The sequence below is a fragment of the Bemisia tabaci genome, chromosome 9 (assembly GCF_918797505.1).
Source record: "Bemisia tabaci chromosome 9, PGI_BMITA_v3".
Lineage (NCBI taxonomy): Eukaryota > Metazoa > Arthropoda > Insecta > Hemiptera > Aleyrodidae > Bemisia > Bemisia tabaci.
In genome coordinates, this window is record NC_092801.1 from 31,607,975 (window position 1) to 31,626,913 (window position 18,939).

Genomic DNA, 18,939 nt, shown 5'->3' on the forward strand with positions numbered 1-18,939 from the left:
AATTTTTTGCAGCCTCGCTAAACGACTTATCAACCAGAGATTTTTTAGGAAGCGGACCTCCAAAGAGCTTTCAAAATTAAAAGTATACAACAAGTGATAATGCCATGTATTCGCCATATCAAAGCCCAATACACATTTATACACCGGCTACGTAAATCTGCTAAGTTACAAAACATGAATCGACAGTTGTCGGATTGTACATCAATGACAAAATGTGTCTAGGCCCTCATTCTTGACTACAACTACTGCCCCCAGAGCCGCTCTCCGACGCCAATGCGTTGGAGCTTCCTGCTTGTTTATTTTATTTCATAGGTTTCTTTTTAAAAATGATTTAGAGTGTAACTATTCCATGTGGTCCTTGCAGGAGTTTGGGGGGAAGTTTTCGGGAATTTCGTGTATAAGGAGGACAACTGAACAAAGCCTCTCAGAGTAAGACCAGAAAACGCCTTCAAATGACTCTGCAGCAACTACACACACGCGGGACGATAAGCCGACCTCCATCGGCAGACGGTATAATATACAGAAAATATCAGGAATTGCCGATTTTCGCTACTTTTTAACTTTTGCCCCCCTGTAGCAAAAAAAAAAACTCAAATGATCATGCTGAAAGGCGTGATGATTCTACAAGATTCAAAGGTCATACCTTTTGGTGTCTGATGTTTCAAAACTTGTTATTAACGGAGATATGACGTTTTAAAGATTATAAAACGCTACCGGACCTCCTTCATTTTCCAGACACTTATCGAGTTTCCCTTATCTGAAGAAAAATAAACAAAACGACGGATGCACTCAAAATTTCACATGAGGAATGTAGATGAGTTGAAAAGTGAATATTTTGGCCTCTGCCATTGCTAAATTCAGTGAAAGTTCATTCTTTAAAGTTCTAAGGTACGGGATTTGTTTAACAACTGGCATCACTGGTCAGCTGTTTTATATTATTGTTGGCGCGCTTTTTATGTCAAACCAAAATAAAAACACGTAACCTTGCAAATTCTTCCATACCGTTTGTTCAGTGTTATGTTTTTTTCATGTATCAAGTTCTTCTGATTTTTCGGATTGTGGCAATGAAAGGTATCATTATTTGCTGGTTTCTGAAGGTCAAGACATGCCATTGCAGTAAGTATGATTGATTCCCAATTAGGGGCAAGGTCCCAAATAATAGAGGGGGTGAGAGTTAGCGGATTCCTAAACATCTTAAAAAGTCACTCAGACTTGCTCGCAGAGGTGTTCATCGGAATAGACGAACCTTTAACGGCTAATCTTTTTCAAAGTTTTGTCAAAGTTCATCATACCGCTATTCAACCAAGTGCAAGATTCCAGATGGAGAAAGAAGTAATTACCAATTGGAATTGGTTCCTCGATGAATCAGAAGGTTTGAAATTGTTTAAATTTGAATTCAGCATTTTATTTTGTTTCTAAATAAAATATTTCCTTGCAATTGTATAATACACAAAACGATGCAGTATGGCACTTCAATGATGTACATACAAGTGGTGACAGAAGTACCAGGCTCTATCAACATGATACCCTCTCAGTTCGTCATCGTTTTTCACAAGCCGAAGTGTGTGTTAGCAGTTTTTTGGTAAAAGAACACACCCTTGTCACCTGGCCAAAGTGGTTTCGATTTCTCTTCCCTCCCGTAAACTTGACCCTCATGAGAAAGGGTTCCTTGATTTACATCCCAATTAATACTTTTCCAAATTGTTTTCTTCTCTTTTATACTCTTGTGTCATTCCAACTAAATATTAGTTGCAAATTTCTGAGCCATCCTTTTTTCATTTTTGGCATCCCTACTGCCTATATATCAGTTTTAAAAGAATTATTTTGTTATGTTATACATTCGATCAACATTATCCAAGAACAAAAGTTCGAAAGTGAGTTTTACAATTATTGCCTCTCTGTCTCGAGCTTTGTTATTCATTTTGTAAACTAACCAGTTTCAGACTGATGTTCCTTGTATCATGCTATTCATTGAAATTTTTATTGGTTCTGGTAAATGTAATAGAGCAAAAAAATGTCAATTATCTCGGAAATGAAGTCTTCGATTAAATCCTCAGAATAATCTGAATAAGTATTAAGTTCTGGAAAAAACCTCATTATCTCTATTTGAACTACTTGAAAAAGTGAAGTGGAAGTAAATTAATTTTCTGAACTGTTTCTTGGTAGAGTGGGGCCAGTTAACCTAAGACCCCTCCCTCATGGTACCGCACTTTTGAGTTGCCTTCTCAAACACATTTAACGATGTTCATTTTGGCTTCGTATCTACTATTCAGTCGTTCCCTTTGCAATACAATACGAAAGCCTTGTCCACACGAGCGCGGTTCGCGGAAACTTATTCCTCGAACTGCTCAGTTCCCGGAACTTATTCCTTGAAACGAGGCATGCTGTCCACTCGAGTTGGTCCGAACTGGAACCGGAAGTTGGTGTATATGATGGCGGGAATTTTGAAGGTTATGACAGAGTACGTTCCGTTTCCGATCCGAGGCAATTGTTTCAAGGGAAAGTTTATGTATTAAGAGTTTGTGTAATAATATGAGTGACGCGCAAGTTTCTGCGGCATTTGTCAATACCATAACAGCGGCGGCGGCGGCCTTCCTCTTATTCGAAGAGGAGGAAGAGCCAAAACCAAAACGGTGGCGCAAAAGACCGTGTGGGCTGACCGAAGGAGGGGACCATCGCCATGGCCCATGACGAAATGCGTGGGGTGGATAATGCCTCGTTTAATAATTTCTTCCGAATGACACCCGAGCGACGTTTGACGTCCTTCTATCAAAAATAGACGGAAAAATAAGAAAAGAGGACACTAACATGCGAGAGGCGATAATTCCTCGAGATAGGTATGCTTTCATCATACATTTTGCGTCGACAAAAGTTCGTCCTAGCCAACCGGTAGCATTTTATTTATTTATCTATTTATCCATCCATCCATTTACTTACTTTCTCATTTATTTATGAAAAACAGTACAAAGCCTTGTACGACAAGCATAGTGCACGTCTTGGTGAACCAATACTTAAAACGTTTTATTGTCTCCATGGGACGTTTCATTAGGATTTGTCCCAATAAGTTCAAATCACAAAAATGAAACTTCTGGACTTCTTCCCTGTTAAACAAAGCAACGAAATATCTTCTCCTTCTCTCTGAATCGCTCTTACGACCCCACAAGGCGTTGGTAGAAAAGACTTGAACCAAGATGAATAATTTAAAATAGGATAGAGAATTTGGCAATTTTTCCAAATTTGATTAATTTTTTTGAAGGTGCTGAAAGGGCAATTGAGATGTTGACTGCTGACCATTTTTATCTCAACTTCACTCTTTATAAGTACCTTTTATTCAAGCCTATATACTTAATTTTGGGGGCGGTGATTTTTCCAAAAAAAGTTGACACAAGGTGCGAAAATGTTGTGATAGCATTGCAACCTCCGATCAAAAAACAACAAAACACGAAAAACGCGTGTCGAAGTATTCTTTTCCTGGAGGTGAAAATTCACGAAAGCTTTCAAGAAATGCTATTGAGTATTTTTCCATCTAAGAGTACATTATGACAGCAAGTCTACAATGCTGCAAACGTAGATACCCTTTTTTGCCATGTGACCGTCAATAAGGTACTCCGTTCCTCCTACATTTCGGTTTTCTCCAGGCAAGGCTCATAGCAAAAAGAAACTTTGAAAAAACAGGTCAATGTTGCATTAACGAACTACGACTTGCTCAGTTGCATTCACTGGCGTAATTTTGTTCAGCTGAGCTTAGAGGAAGGAATGTTCTTTGCATAAAAATGTGTTTTTTCAATCATTTACCCGAGTGTCAGAGCCTCATGTTAGAAATTGATTCAAATTATTCTGCGCGCAATGCACAGTAGGCATTGAAATTTTTACACGAAACTCAATGAAAATTACCTGTTTTAATCAGTAACGGAAGTTAGATGATGCTGGCAGCTCAATAAATTGTTCATATGTTTAAAAAAAAAGGGGGGGGGAGAAATATGAATCTTTGATAAACTAGAATTAATTATGAATGTTTTCACTTTCTAGATTGACTGTGACCTTAAGATACCTGGCAGCAGGAGAATATATGTCAATAGTTTGCAGTATAGCACAAGGATTCCGAAGCAAACGATATCAAAGTTTATTCCAGAGGTTCTGGATGCTATAATACAAACCCTCGAACCAGAGTTTCTGAAGGAGAACAACTGAGCAAAGCCTCCCAGAGTCAGACCAGAAAACGCCTTCAAACGACTCTGCAGCAACTACACACACGCGGGGCGATAAGCCGATCTCCGTCGGCAGACGGTATAATATACAGAAAATATCAGGAATTGCCGATTTTCGCTACTTTTTAACTTTTGTCCCCCTGTAGCAAAAAAAAAACTCAAAGGATCATGCTGAAAGGCGTGATGACTCTACAAGATTCAAAGGTCATACCTTTTGGTGTCTGATGTTTCAAAACTTGTTATTAACGGAGATATGACGTTTTAAAGATTATAAAACGCTACCGGACCTCCTTCATTTTCCAGACACTTATCGAGTTTCCCTTATCTGAGGAAAAAAAAACCAAAACGACGGATGCACTCAAAATTTGACATGAGGAAAGTAGATGAGTTGAAAAGTGAATATTTTGGCCTCTGCCATTGCTAAATTCAGTGAAAGTTCATTCTTTAAAGTTCTAAGGTACGGGATTTGTTAAACAACTGGCATCACTGGTCAGCTGTTTTATATTATTGTTCGCGCGCTGTTTTTATGTCAAACCGAAATAAAAACACGTAACCTTGCAAATGCTTCCATACCGTTTGTTCAGTGTTATGTTTTTTTATGTATCAAGTTCCTTTGATTTTTCGGATTGTGGTAATGAAAGGTATGTTATCATTATTTGCTAGTTTCTGAAGTTCAAGACATGCCATCGCAGTGAGTATGATTGATTCCCAATTAGGAGCAAGGTCCCAAATAATAGAGGGGGTGAGAGTTGGCGGATTCCTCAACATCTTAAAAAGTCACTCAGACTTGCTCGTAGAGGTGTTCATCGGAATAGACGAACCTTTAACGGCAAATCTTTTTCAAAGTTTTGTCAAAGTTCATCATACCGCTATTCAACCAAGGGCAAGATTCCAGATGGAGAAAGAAGTAATTACCAATTTGAATTGGTTGCTCGATAAATTAGAAGGTTTGGAATTATTTCAATTTGAATTCAGCATTTTATTTTTTTTTCTAAATAAAATATTTTCTTGCAATATCATGCATATAATACACCAAACAATGCAGTATATGGCACTTCAATGATGTACACGAGGTGACAGAAGAACCAGGCTCTATCATCATTATGCCTTCTCAGTTCGTCATCGTTTGTCACAAGCCGAAGTGTGTGTTAGCAGTTTTTTGGTAAAAGACCACACCCTTGTCACGTGCTACCGGAGTCGAACGAAGATGATGAATTTCAATAGTCTTGTGATCAATGATATGTGTAACTTAAAACCGATTATATTTTCTTTTCATTGTTTTTTTATGCTGAAGTTACGTGTTTATCATATTAAAACTGCCATTTTCTATGAATGCATTGTTCCATGATTTCTCAGTAACATGTGTTAATGCTTAATTTATCCTACTTAATAAGTTTGGGAATATCATACGGACAGGTTCAATCAGAATCAGCCAAACTGCATTTGACATTGCCTAACTGTTTCCATGATTAATTTCTTATTAAATCTCTCCTACATCATGAAGCATGTATTCCCACACAGTTCCAAGTGTTAGTATTGCTTAGCGTTCAGTTTAAGTATTAATACATCAGTGGAAATTACGAAACAAAGAGCCTCGCCAAGTTTTGCCCCTTGTTTTGTATACCCGAGTTGGTCAACGGGACTGAGGGCATTATTTTAGATCCACATTTAATGACTGGTGTTGCTTTTGATAATTTTGACCGTTTCGTTGATACAGCCTCCGGTAAGGATACGCTTCACCATACGGTCGGTATCGCTTATCAAAAGATCAGTGAAGATAATTCAACGCCATCGGTAGAAACGTCAACTTATTCTGAGCAAGAGCCCCCTGCTCGAAAAAGAAGGGCATTTGAGGCAGTCCTCCCAGATATAGCCCCGTATCCTAAAAAATCTAATATGCTTGAAGTGTTGCTACCTATAAATGACAAATTTAGAATGATTTCTAATGAAAGTTTTAAAAAAGCCCAAAAACTCGATCTCCTCTGGCTACTCTCACATTTTTTCCAAGTTCCAAAAACGCCGATGTGGGTGGGCTTCAATAGTAGAGTGACCGTCGACCTCCAACCTCGGCAGAAAGTTTGCTACTTGACGCCCATTAATTCATCGCCCACCGATAAGTCTGTGGTTGCCGAAACTCTCCGACAAAGTTTGAAAATTGCTGAGGAGCTCAGACAGGGGTACATCCAAGTTACCTATGATTTGGATATCGCCAAAGTTGCTCTTGAAATACAATCGACTGAAAAACCACTTTTGACCGAGTCTTCATTCATTTGGGCTCTTTTCATATTATGATGGCTTATTTTAAAGCAGTCGGAAAATTTATAAAAGACAGTGGGTTCACCAACGTGTTGGTTGAAAGCCAATTAATGGCAAATGGCTCTGTTAAAGGCTTAATTGCAGGGAAGAGTTTTAGCCGCTGTAAGCGAATTTATCCCTATAGGTGTATGTGGGACTAGAGATGTTGTATTTTGATGTGTTCTTAAAGGAGAAAGAATTGCAAATCCCGAAAAATTTGTTACACCAGTTAGAATTTCAGCTCACTCCAGGTCTAGAGATTAACGATGCTTTTTTGAAGAAACTCGCAGAAGATTACGATCACTTTAAAATTGAGACATCGGCAGGGAAACACGGTAAAACTGCCCTATTACACTTTTCTAATATTGCTGCAAAATTAATTAATGTTGAGAAGAAGCATTAGAACAGGGGATTTCCAATTATTTAAATTTATACTGCCAAAATTAACCGGTCTATTTTTTACTTTTAATCAGCCAAACTACGCTCGCTGGTTAGTGAAATATCACGACAACCTCTCGCAAGTTAGTCAAACGCACCCAGGTTTGGAAGAAATTTTTAAACAAGGCTATTTAGGGGTGAAAAGAACCAACAAATCATTTTCAAAGCAACCGATTGACCTTACCTTGGAGCAAACAGTAAATGCTGACGCCAGTAAAATACTTTCCTGCGTAGCACATTTCACCAATTCCATTTCTGTTCGTCAACGATGAGCGAAAAGCCATGATATAAGAGCAACAATATTGGCTCATGTCCTGGAAAAAACTGGACTTCGAGCATATCAAGATATTACTCATGACCTTCAACAAAATGAAATTACCAAGAGCTCCCTACGCTTACATCAATTTATGTCAATCTTAAGGAAGTATATGAACCCTTTCTACACCAGCTTGGATCATGATTTTCTTTTCAACGTGTACTCAGGAAAAGCAGCCACGAGCAAAGTTGAAGATTTTTTACCAAACGCCATTACAACGGGCAAAAAACAACGCGAACAGTTTATTGATGAATGTGCAACAGATGATACGCGAATTGAGCAACCACCCTTATAGAAATTTTCCTTGCTTTTTTCCAAGGAAATCACCTGACTTCCTTGGATTTTGCAAGGAAATCACTCGACTTCCATGCTCGCCACCAAGGAAATCACTTGACTTCCTTGCTTGCCACCAAGGAACTCACCAGACTTCCTTGCTCGCCATCAAGGAAACCACCAGACTTCCTTGCTTGCCACCAAGGAAACAGCCAGACTTCTTTGCTGGCCAAGGAAACCACAAGATTTCCTTGCTTAGCAACCAGGGGAACCGTTATGTCTCCCAGTTGCGTATAGTTGATGGAAATGAAATTAAGAATTTTCCTACTCAGAATTTTCGTAAATACTATATCTCTGAGAATCATTTAATGGTTTACAAAGTGCACACGTTAAGTCCCTATTGGAGAAGTCGCCAGTATTTTTTTTCCAAAAAAGTGTTTTTTCTGATTTTCTTGAATCAATTAATTTTTACGCATCCTTAGCTGTATTTTAAGACCAAAATTGGTAAATTCTGATCATTATTGGATAAGTTAGGCAACGTCTCGTAACAAACTGGGTGATGCAACCCTTATGTGCTTTTAAAATTTTAAACATAGGTATTTCTCAAATCTAAATGGATGAATCCCCCCTAGAGAGGGGCAATTCATGCTCACCTTGTATTCCTCATCTTTCGGAGAATGAAACAGAAGGTACTGAATTTATCTTAATCTTTACATATTTGTGAATGGGTTGTCGGTTGGTGCATTTGTATTGCTATTGTGATTCAGCTGTGCTTCTTGCATTTATTGCGACAGATTTAAATGAGAGTTGATTACCATGAGAGGCAGTAGTCACTCATGGACAAAGTCTTTCAACGAGGAAGATGAACGCTGTCTGTAAAAGAAGGAGGCAATAATCACTCTGCGACATTTTAAATAGAAATATTATTGGAAGGATCGAGATTTTTTTAGTATTAGCAAGGACTGATCACTTTTTGTAAATGTAAAGGGGGGGGGGGGGATTCAAGGTAGTGACCACTTGAAATTGCTGCTCTGATAAATCAAAATTTTTTCTTCAATGAAATACCAGTAAAAACTCAAACGATTCCCTTGTGCGTTTTTTTTTCTTTTTCTTCAAAGTAATCTCTGAAATTTCCGGAACAAATTGGTAGTTTTCTCAACATATTTCCTTCCTGTTTGTTTAATATTTGTTCTTGTTGTGCTGAAAAACGTGCAATAAGAAAGGCCAACTGTTGGAAACAAGTAAAGAAACTCTGAAACTAAGGTTTAAGCAGTACTGCAATCATCCAATGCCTAGTAATCAGCTGAATTTAATTTGTCGGTTTGGTCAGCCTGATGCAGCAAAGTTTTGATAATGTCATGTTAGCTTCAAGGGCGTTTTAAAATTTCGGCCCAGCTCATCTTTTTACTGCTGAAGGTATTTTACAGCTATTGATTCATGATACCAGCCAGTACATTGTATATCTGTGCCTTCCAGTAAGTGCAATGATATGAAGTTTATTGGTGGAATTGAATGCACTTACAAACGACATAACCTGTGAAATCATTAATGTTTCAGAATCAGCTTTGGCAAATTTAATATCAACCGGTGGAGAAGGAACTTCAAGTGGACGGCTGGCATCATTCAGTCCACAGGAGCCCTCAACAAGGAGGCGTAGGATAGACCTAAATTCAGACTCTGAGCCTGAAGGTAAGAATATGGTTTTTCTTTTCATACTCGATTTTACTCCTAGGAATGCCTGTGGTTTCTCAAACTAAACTGCAGGTTCTCCTCAGAAAAACAAGTATTTGTTAGCAGTCTCTTGATAGGAAAGAAAAAAAATACTTTTAAGTGGACTCCAAAAAAAAAAAAAAAACCTTCACTGTGAAAAAATTATTGTCCACCTCTACATTGTACGTCGCCTACAGTATCTTTCAGTCGTTGGTTTAGTCATATTCTTGATTACTGTTGTGAAATGTTCTTGGTACAACAGTGGTAGATTGTTAATTTTTTCCTACCTTTTTTTCTTGACACATCTATTCTCTTTGATGCAAAAACAACACTGCTGAGACCGAGAACAATGTGGAATTATCTTGGTCCAACAGTGATTGTTTATTTTTTCCTACATTTTTTCTTGACAAATTTATTTTCTCTGATGCAGAAACAACCTTGCTGAGAACAAGGACAAGGATAATACGAAGACCGAATAGAGGGGTTTCCACTGCTAGTTCCCGGACTACGCAGATGGTCACGGCTGCAGTTGAAAGCAACGAAAATGCATCTCGCAGAGGGCGTCAAGCCAGAGGTCGGAGGGCACGAACTCCTAGCTTCGACTTAGTAAACAACATTAATGAGTACGATTTGGAAGAAGACAGTTCTCGTATCGGTAAGTATTGTTTTTAATTTTGGAGTGTGATGAAGAATTTTAATAAGTGATTACATTCATGGCTTGCATAGCAGTGATAATGAAAACAGGGCTGTTTGTTTCTCAATAGAATCCTCCAAGTTCTGATTTATTAAAAATCAATTTTTTTTCTCAACTGAATTTTCATAATCCACCAGAATAATTTCTGTTCATTGTGACCTCCATGAAGAATTCGCCTTTGTGTAACCCTTCATCGTTGAAATTAGGCTTTTAGTCTTAGGTTTTTTTATAAAATTAAAAATACTTAGTTTTAATGTTTCATTGGTTTCTCAAAACATCTTTGCTTTTATTCTTCATCTCTTGAGGTTTCTATGAGCCATGAAGATAATTAGATTACCAGGGACAAGCAAAAACAATTGATCACATCACATCATTTGTTTTATTGGACTTTCAAACACATGTTTCATGGCTTGTAATAAGTTTTGTTGTGATCAGTAACCAAGCATCCAAAATCATTGCTGTCAATTAAACATGAGGAAATAATTGACAGAAAACGAGATCAAAGGAAAATTAAACAAGCAGGAAGCTCCAACGCATTGGCGTCGGAGAGCGGCTCTGGGGGCAGTAGTTGTAGTCAAGAATGAGGGCCTAGACACATTTATACACCGGCAATACATTGAGGCTAATACATTGAGGCTTTAAAAATAAAAAAGAAGAGCAAGACACTAGTGAGGAACTCTTGAACTATAGGTTAATGAGCTATAGATTGTGCATAGAAATTGCCAGTCTAAAGTTTCAAGAATGAGAAAATAATCAGCCCATGAGTGGGTCCAGAATGAGGGAGAAGGAAAAGTTGAAATAATTTTACTGGAAGGAGGGATAAATGAGGTACTCACCGAATTTATTCGTACAGAACATTCAAAAATCCCGTGAAAAAACAGCTCACAAATAAAAGCAAATTGCCATAGAAACTTCTTCACGAAATCACACACACAACGAAGAACGAGGCGCTACAGACGAGTCCGTCCAGGACAAGTTAAAAAATTCCCATGAGCCGAGTGCCGTAGGTTAAGGGCCCGTTCGCCAAAACTAATCGGAACTGTATGAATGAATTGCTCCTTTTAAAAATCAAAACAATATCGAATTGCGATATATTACACAGTTAAGATAGGGCTATGTCCTGTCGTAAGCGGCGACATACAGTCGATATCATTTCAATAATCGCCCCAATGGCCACGATAGTTGTTAGACGTTTACGGTTTCCCTGGTAACCTTTGTTTGCTATCAGCTGATATCAAGTAATATGACTAGGAAGCTCCAACCCAGTGGTTAAAGCTTCCTTAACCGCGAAAACTTTAAAATTCAAATTTTCAAATTTTGAACGTAAAGTACATTTTTTCCATCACGAGATAAAAGCACAAACAAGTTTTGAATTGTTGACTGTATCACCATGATTCCAAAAATACAATACACAACATAGCATTGACTAACAATAAAACAGTATGCAATAAAATAAAGTCATGACAAGGAACATAGCCGAAAATGGCGCCGATTCCCATCAACCAACGCGCGGTCTCTACAATGTAACATGCTGCATTGATACTCCCCAGCTGGGACCGTCCGGAATAGCAGCTCTAGTGCAAGCACCAGAGCCGCTAAAATGAAAAATATGGCATTGAGCACCCATTTTTAGAACATAAAATGAAATAGATGCAATAACTCACTGTATTTTTTTTTTTTTTTTTTTTTTTTTTTTTTCCGCTTGTCTTTGAATTGTGTGATTCTAAGTTTTCTATTAATACTTTTCAATAGATGGATATGGTGAGGATACTACATTCCACACATTATTTGAGAGAATTGGCAATTTCAAAGGAGGAAAAGCGACCATGTTTATTGATTTTTTATTAATCCTTTGGTCATTAAATGCTGCCAATAACTCCCTAGACTGCCATTTCAAGTAAATAATGTAATTTTTCAAGTAGTTAGCTGACGGAGGTGCTATGGAAGCCCCTGGATCATATTAACAACTTACATACCAATGAGACTCAGATTTTACTGTAATTCATGAAACATGTGTAATTTACATATTTCAGTCCCTCTGATAAGTCAGTTTACTATTTTAGTTAGCTCCTTCTCAAGTCGGTCTGCTTGAGGATTTTCAATTAATTAATAATGTTGCATCTTTGTTACAGGTGCTGTTCATAATCAAATGACCGAGTGGATGAACAGAGGGCGATACAATCTGAATGACCCAACTGACAGCTCAAGCGAGTCAGATGAGGAAGAAGGTATTAGTAGTTCATGTTTATGTTTACATAAAATATGTAATGTTTCAGTTCCAAATATGCACATTTCAATGGATGTCAAAAAAAAATTAGTATCACTGCTGGAAGGAAAAGTATAGACAACATTCTCTCACTAGTGTCTCGGGAATGTTAAAACCAGGTTGCATTGAGAAGTTGTAACTTTGAAAGTAAGGAAGATGGAATAGATTCATTAATTTGTGGCTCATTCGAAGACATGATGAGGAGGAAGGGAAGTCGGTTCTCTCCTTCTAGTTTAGTTTGTATGCAATATATTCATCTGAATGACCACTGTTGTAATATGGATGTCTTTAAGCTGTTGCAAATCATCTTTCATGTTTTATTTTTCATCGGAAAAAAAAAACTTAAACAGCAATTAATTTAAATTTTTCTCACTCATTTCAAAAAATTCAAATGCTTTCAAGGAGATATTTTGGTGATTTTACCTTTCTGCACAAATAAGGAAATCTGAGATGAGAATGTACCTATCGTTGGACTTATGTATATTTTTATTATTTCATTTCTCTCCAATCTCTTATTGCTACTTTGCAAAAGAACCTGATGATGTGTTTATTATGCAGCAAGGGAACAATATGATGTAAAATCTGTTTACAAGCAGTAACACATGTCCAGATTTGAGAGTTGTTTTTGTCCGATTTTAATCAATTTTTTCCTTCAAATACATTTTAGATCAATTTTTTCGTTGTATCAAGCTTTACATTTTTATTGTTCGAAAGTAATGAAGATTTCTTCTTCTTTTCCAGCATGGCAGAGAATGGTAGTCGTGGCCGATGAAAAAATGCACTTCACCAAGCGGCAGTCGAAGAAGCAACACAGTCTTCTAAAAATGGCAGTGTCCGTAGGGAATTAAACCAAAGTCTACCAGAACAGAAAAGAAATCTGTGTATCCTGCCAGCAAGAAGAATTTGTATATTCCGCTGACCCCTGCGGGCACGCCATTTTTTGTTCAAATTGTATACTGGCTGGTATAAAACCATCAAAGTACACTTATACCGTTGCAGATGGCACAATCGCCACCCATCATTCCTACTTTGTGCCCGTCAAGTGTCCTCTTTGCAGGGCCATTATTGGCTCACTATACAAAGAGGCCAACTGAGCTGCAATTTTCACTCTCATTAATTTCACTCTCATTAATTTTCACTCTCATTTACACTCTCATTAATATCCTTACAGACTATTAAATCTTGATGGAAGTTCAAAGGTCCTTGGTGTATGTTGTCCATATGTGTACTTTGATGGTTTTATACTGTCCAGTATTCAAAAAACCCCAAGTACATAGAAATCCCGATTTGTAAATCCTGCTTAAATTACGGTCACACGAAAAGATACTGTAAGATAGGCATAACTTGTATAATTTGTAATGAATCTCATCATAGCTCTGTATGCCCTTTATCTTTGAAAGCTAATATAGAAAACTCAAAAGTTACACCTAGTTGCCTTCACTGCAAAGAACCCCATTTTACAACATGGAAGGGTTGTAAAGTCTATAAAAAATTAAGAAAAGCCAAATTAGAGAACTATCAAAAACAAAACTTAGCTAAGAAAAATGAACATCCCACTGACAAAATTGAAAATCCTGAAAATCTTAAAAAGAGCAATGATGAGAATAAAGAACTAAAAAATCAATTAAAAGAGCTGGAACTAAAATTCGATAAAGAAATTTCTTTATTAAATTCGATCATCATGTCATTAAAAAATGAGATCTCTAGTCCCAACAGTAAATTCGCTAATGCTGGTAATATTCTCCCACAGTAATCTCATAATTTGATAATAAAGAATTTCACCGTAGATAAGAACTTGTTTACACGAGGTGTCTTTAATCACCTCAATTTGTTACCCTGTGACTCACTAATTAGTCGGCCACGCTCAAAACGCTGTTTAAATATCAGATAATAAAAAAAATACTTGATTCTTGTGTATATATCAATAAATAAGAATCTGTAGAATCTTATTCTATAATCAATTTTGAAAGCAGTGCCTTATCCATTGTAGTACTATTTAAATCTCTCTATGAATTTCAACTCAACTCAAATTCTTCATATGGGTTGAATTTCATTTCGAGCTATCCAATCCTTAATCAGTAGTTATATTTCATGTATTATTACTTACCAGTTGTTCTAGTCAGGCGAAATTTTTTTCCCAATACGCTTGTATTGGTTTTTGTAACCTGCTCCATACATTCAGTAGTTTTACCTATCCCGATGATATGCCAACCTGGTGTTGCCGGGAACTTTATTAGATAGACTTAGTTAATAATAAGACCTTTCTAAATTTGTGAACATTGTTTATTTTGATTAATTGTAACATGTATCACTTTCTCTAATAAAGTAATTCAAAAAAAAAAAAAAAAAAAAAAAAAAAAAAAAAAAAAGTATTCAAAAAAACTATGTTTTCTTTAAAACTAAGTCTCGAGTCTAAATTCACTCCTAACTATCTAGCGCTTGTCAATGTCGTCACATAGCTCTCTAATTGAGTGTTATGGAGCTCTTTATTTTTATACCGGTCTGTTTCTAATTGTTCAAGTACGTTTCATTTTTTGCCTTTATCACACTCTGTAATTAGGTTTACTTTGCATTTATCTGGTTTGCAATTAGAGTCCCTCAAATGGTCTGTTATTCAGGAATGATTTTTTGTATTATTTTTTGCATTATTTTTGTGTTCTTGAAATCTTTTTTGTACATCTTTTTATCTGGTTCGCAATTAGAGTCCCTCAAATGGTCTGTTATTGAGGAATGATTTTTTGTATTATTTTTTACATTATTTTTGTGTTCTTGAAATCTTTTTTGTACATCTTTTTATCTGGTTTGCAATTAGAGTCCCTCAAATGGTCTGATATTGAGGAATGATTTTTTGTAATATTTTTTGCATTATTTTTATGTTCTTGAAATCTTTTTTGTACATTTTTTCTGTTTTTTGCATTGTGCCTTATGTTACAACCTAGAAATAAAAGTGTCTTTGCTTCTTTCTGCTAAGGCAGTATCATCTGCAAAAGTGCTGATAAAGCCCCTGTTTGGTTTTGGGCCGTCGCTAGTTAGATGATGAGTGTCACCTACCTCAATCACAAATGTTGTTATAATGACTTTCTTGTAATGAATGAAAGACTTTTTTGTGAGCTTTTATTAAAAATATTTTGTTATTTTATTAATAGTGTCTTCCTTACTATAATCGCCAAATTTAATTTTCCTGAATGCGTCAACAAAAGTTACTGTTTCATGACAGTATTCGTACATTTCATAAGTAATTAAATTATGATAATGATTTCTTTCTGTAAAGAAACAAGTCCCCAAGATTAGAAACATGGAAACGAAGAGGGAGAAAAATGGAAAACAAGGCTAAAAATAGGTATATTATTTAAAAATTATTTAAAATATTATTAAATATATAGTTCTTTACAGCCTTTATCCTGCCTTTTCTATCTTGTTAGTTTTCATGTCACCATTGTTTAGGCTGCTTCATAAAAATTTGTATCCAAGAATAGAAATAAATTTTCTTTGAGAGGAAGAAGTTTGTGAAATTGTGCAAACGTCAAATGAGGCAGTCATTCTGAGGACAAATTATGGGTCAAAAATTCGGGTATGCCACTTTCAGGAGCATTAGGCTCTCATTTTAAAAAAGAAGTAAAAATCGATTCCAGCATCGTTTTAAGACTGCATGTTCGATTTAGGTATACCTCCCCCCCACCTTGACCCTCCTCAAACCTGACGTTTACCCTCTTATAAGGGCCCTCTTTAGTCTCAAGTTGCTATAAGTTTGGTATAAGAGAGCTATCAGAGCTCCTGGGATCCATTCCTGGCCCGCGCCTTCAATTGCACGTTATGTAATATTTCATGAAACGGGACTTGAACATGATGAGGGCTTTTTTGAATTATGGCGCTGGCGCCCATTTGAAAGAGGACACTTTAGGCGGCCCAATCAAAATCAGTCCTTGGTGGTCGGCCTGTTAGAGGTCTGTGTGCACTACTGCAAGTAGTCTTTATAATCTACTGCAAGTAGTTTTTTATAATCTTTGTCGGTGAAAATTGTGACACCGTGGAGGCTCAAAGTTCGAGAGCCAATCAGAAATGGATTCACATTGTCTTGACTCTCAGTATAAAGGGACTCTGTGCACCGCGCCGAAAACATAAACAAACATAACCTCATCATCCAATTGTGATAACATCTGCATTTGCCTCATTAGTAATTGCATAAATGCATAATAATGCCTCGGGTTAATAAATCATGTTTTTGTTTTCTTGGCTGGATACTATCTGCCCTTTTGAATATGCACCTGCGTTTCACGTGGATCGTTTCTCATTGAACAATTCGTAAGTTCTGAAATTCGTCTGAACATAAAGACTATATTATCAAGGGTATCTACTTACCTACTTCTTACGTTCTTACTTTCTCATGCGCATGTGTAATTTACTCTGCGAATCATATTTTTCATCTAGTTTGAATTTGGATTGAGGGGAGACGGAAATTCTTCCTGGTTCTCCCACCCCCTGTTAATCATCCCCTTGATATTGTTCACATTCTTTTTTGAGTTCTACTCTACAATAGGGTGAGCACTCTCATTAGTACATTATGATGTTGACTGCAACTAGAACTTAATTTTTATCATCTTACATCATTGCCTGTGAGATGAATACACTAGTAATCATCTCAGTCTACAAATCAATGTCTGCTTTGTGCCAAAAATTAGAAAATCGGTAGGGAAGTCAATACTTTCTACCGGACAAGTGCACCTAATGGTCTCAAGGCAAACAATAAATGAATGAACTCAATCTGAATTGATGCATCAAAATTGGTAAACATCCTCTTATTTCACATCAGTAGCTAGAGATGATTTAATGTTGAAGTATGGTAGGAAGGATTGCATGATAGTAATGGTGTTCGGACTTGATGATCTCGGATGTTATGCTCAGCACTTTTAAGGGAAGGTGATCATAACATCCGAGGCTAAGAATCCAGCCTAATGTTTACTTGGAAAGCTTTCCAGCAAAGTACACGTGTAATTATAAGTTTATGTCACCAGTTTAACCACATTTGGTTCCTCTGAAAAAGCTTTGAAAGTTTAAAAAGTCAAAAGTACATCAGGCATCACCTAGAGGAACTGAGTCATGACATAATTACATGGTGAGAATCATGTCCGAGGTATCGGACTCCATGCTCACCCAATTCATTTTTATAATTGGTAGTTTTTAATTTGAGCATGGAGTCCGAGAGCATGGATTGCTATTTCATTGTACTTTGAGCATGATAACTGATGTTTCGGATGCTGTGATCCTTCTAATTAACTAAATATTTTGAACCGAGCATGGAGTCCGATACCTCGGATGCTATGCTCAAACAAAATACTGAAACAAAATGCGTCATTTAAAACTGAGCATGGAGTCCGATACCTCGGACCAGATGAGCAGAAAATTATGAAGTAAGTGAGCATGGAGTCCAATCTCTCGGAGGTGATGCTACAGTACCAAAAATCTTACTGCTGCCCATAAAAGCTGTATGAACCTTAAAGGGTGGTAATGAGAGGAATAAATTACGGTGAAGTTAAATTGGAAAGAGCCTGCATCTCTTAATTGCCTGAGGTCAACTCAAACGGCCGAAATTAGCATTATAAAAGAAAATTTTCTGAGTTCCATAAACAATGTAGATTTCATGCTTTGCAATTGCAAGTTCAATCATTGCACCCATGCTTAGCTTAATAATTCTTCCAGGAAAGTATGTATCAGTGCATGTGTTATTCTGTTTCTCAATTTTCCAAGTTTGACTTAGTTAAATCCACCTCTCAGCTTTTCTGTTTTCCTTTCAGATTCTAAAGAGAAACTCGATTTATTGGTGGATAGCAGTAATAAACGTGTTGCTGTCCCTACAGCAAAAGGAAAATAGTTTAAAATGCAAACTGCTCAAAAAGGGAATAAAAAGCGCAAAGCCTGTTCAGAATCTCAGAAGAAGAAACCCGCCATTTCGAAGGTAAATTGTGTTTAAATTCTGAACTTCTCATGTAATCATGATGCATTATCAGCAATATTATTTTTGTCATGGATGATACATATGAGCTGTCTCATATTGAATTTAATTAGATGCCTAACTAATATTCCTAGAAGAAAATAAAATCAGGAAATTGAAGCTTGGCAGAGGAACTTGAAATCTGAAAAGTTTTATGAAAATTACTTCATTTGTCCTGCCTCAAAACAGATACTGATGATTTTATGCAGGGGACCCTGAAAAACTCTGAGCTTCCTTGACATCAATATAACTTAAAGAGGTTTCAAACTCAATTTTAGCTGTGATTTCAAGTTTCATCCCATCTGGCCGCTGTCAAGGGATGTTACGGATGCCAAGAGTAAAGGATTGTATATTGGATGAAATCTTCTTAAAACCTTGCATAACTTTAACTGCACTCACCCTTGGTGTCAGGCTCATGGCAAAAATTTCGTGAAAAATTTTTTTTCAGGTGACTTTCTATGTTGTAACTTATGCTTGCTGTCTATTAAATATATGAAGAACAGCTGGTTCAAAACAGAAAGCTCTGTTTTATGCAGAGCCATAAAATTACCATGGCTCTTATCATATGCATTAACTTGTCTGTTTCATAGTTGTCATGCCCGATGTGAACAGTGACTAATCAGCTTAATTTTTATGTCAAAATGCACATAGTCCCGTTTGGCAGAAATGCGTCCAAATGAACTGCAGGGAGTTGAGTTTTTTATACGCCACAAGTTACGCATCAATACTCTTATTCCTAAATGTCAATTG

The 18,939-nt window shown here is 36.8% G+C and overlaps 1 protein-coding gene across 1 annotated transcript; it reads left to right on the plus strand.

Moving 5' to 3' along the window:
• Positions 1–4,728: 4,728 nt before the first annotated feature.
• On the plus strand, positions 4,729–17,650 carry LOC109035443 (uncharacterized). Its single transcript, XM_072304122.1, has 5 exons — positions 4,729–8,219; positions 9,088–9,219; positions 9,671–9,895; positions 12,067–12,162; positions 12,942–17,650. Exons 1-5 carry the CDS (start codon positions 8,144–8,146, stop codon positions 13,046–13,048), a joined length of 636 nt encoding a protein of 211 aa, XP_072160223.1. The 5' UTR covers positions 4,729–8,143; the 3' UTR covers positions 13,049–17,650.
• The last annotated feature ends 1,289 nt before the right edge of the window (positions 17,651–18,939 follow it).

What these genes read in the sequence shown, in the direction of transcription:
- LOC109035443 (XM_072304122.1), top strand. Translation starts at nt 8,144, where the DNA reads ATGGATGAATCCCCCCTAGAGAGGGGCAATTCATGCTCACCTTGTATT. An exon ending in TTCGGAGAATGAAACAGAAG is followed by an intron (nt 8,220 to 9,087) that starts GTACTGAATTTA and finishes TTAATGTTTCAG; the next exon opens with AATCAGCTTTGGCAAATTTA. An exon ending in TTCAGACTCTGAGCCTGAAG is followed by an intron (nt 9,220 to 9,670) that starts GTAAGAATATGG and finishes TCTCTGATGCAG; the next exon opens with AAACAACCTTGCTGAGAACA.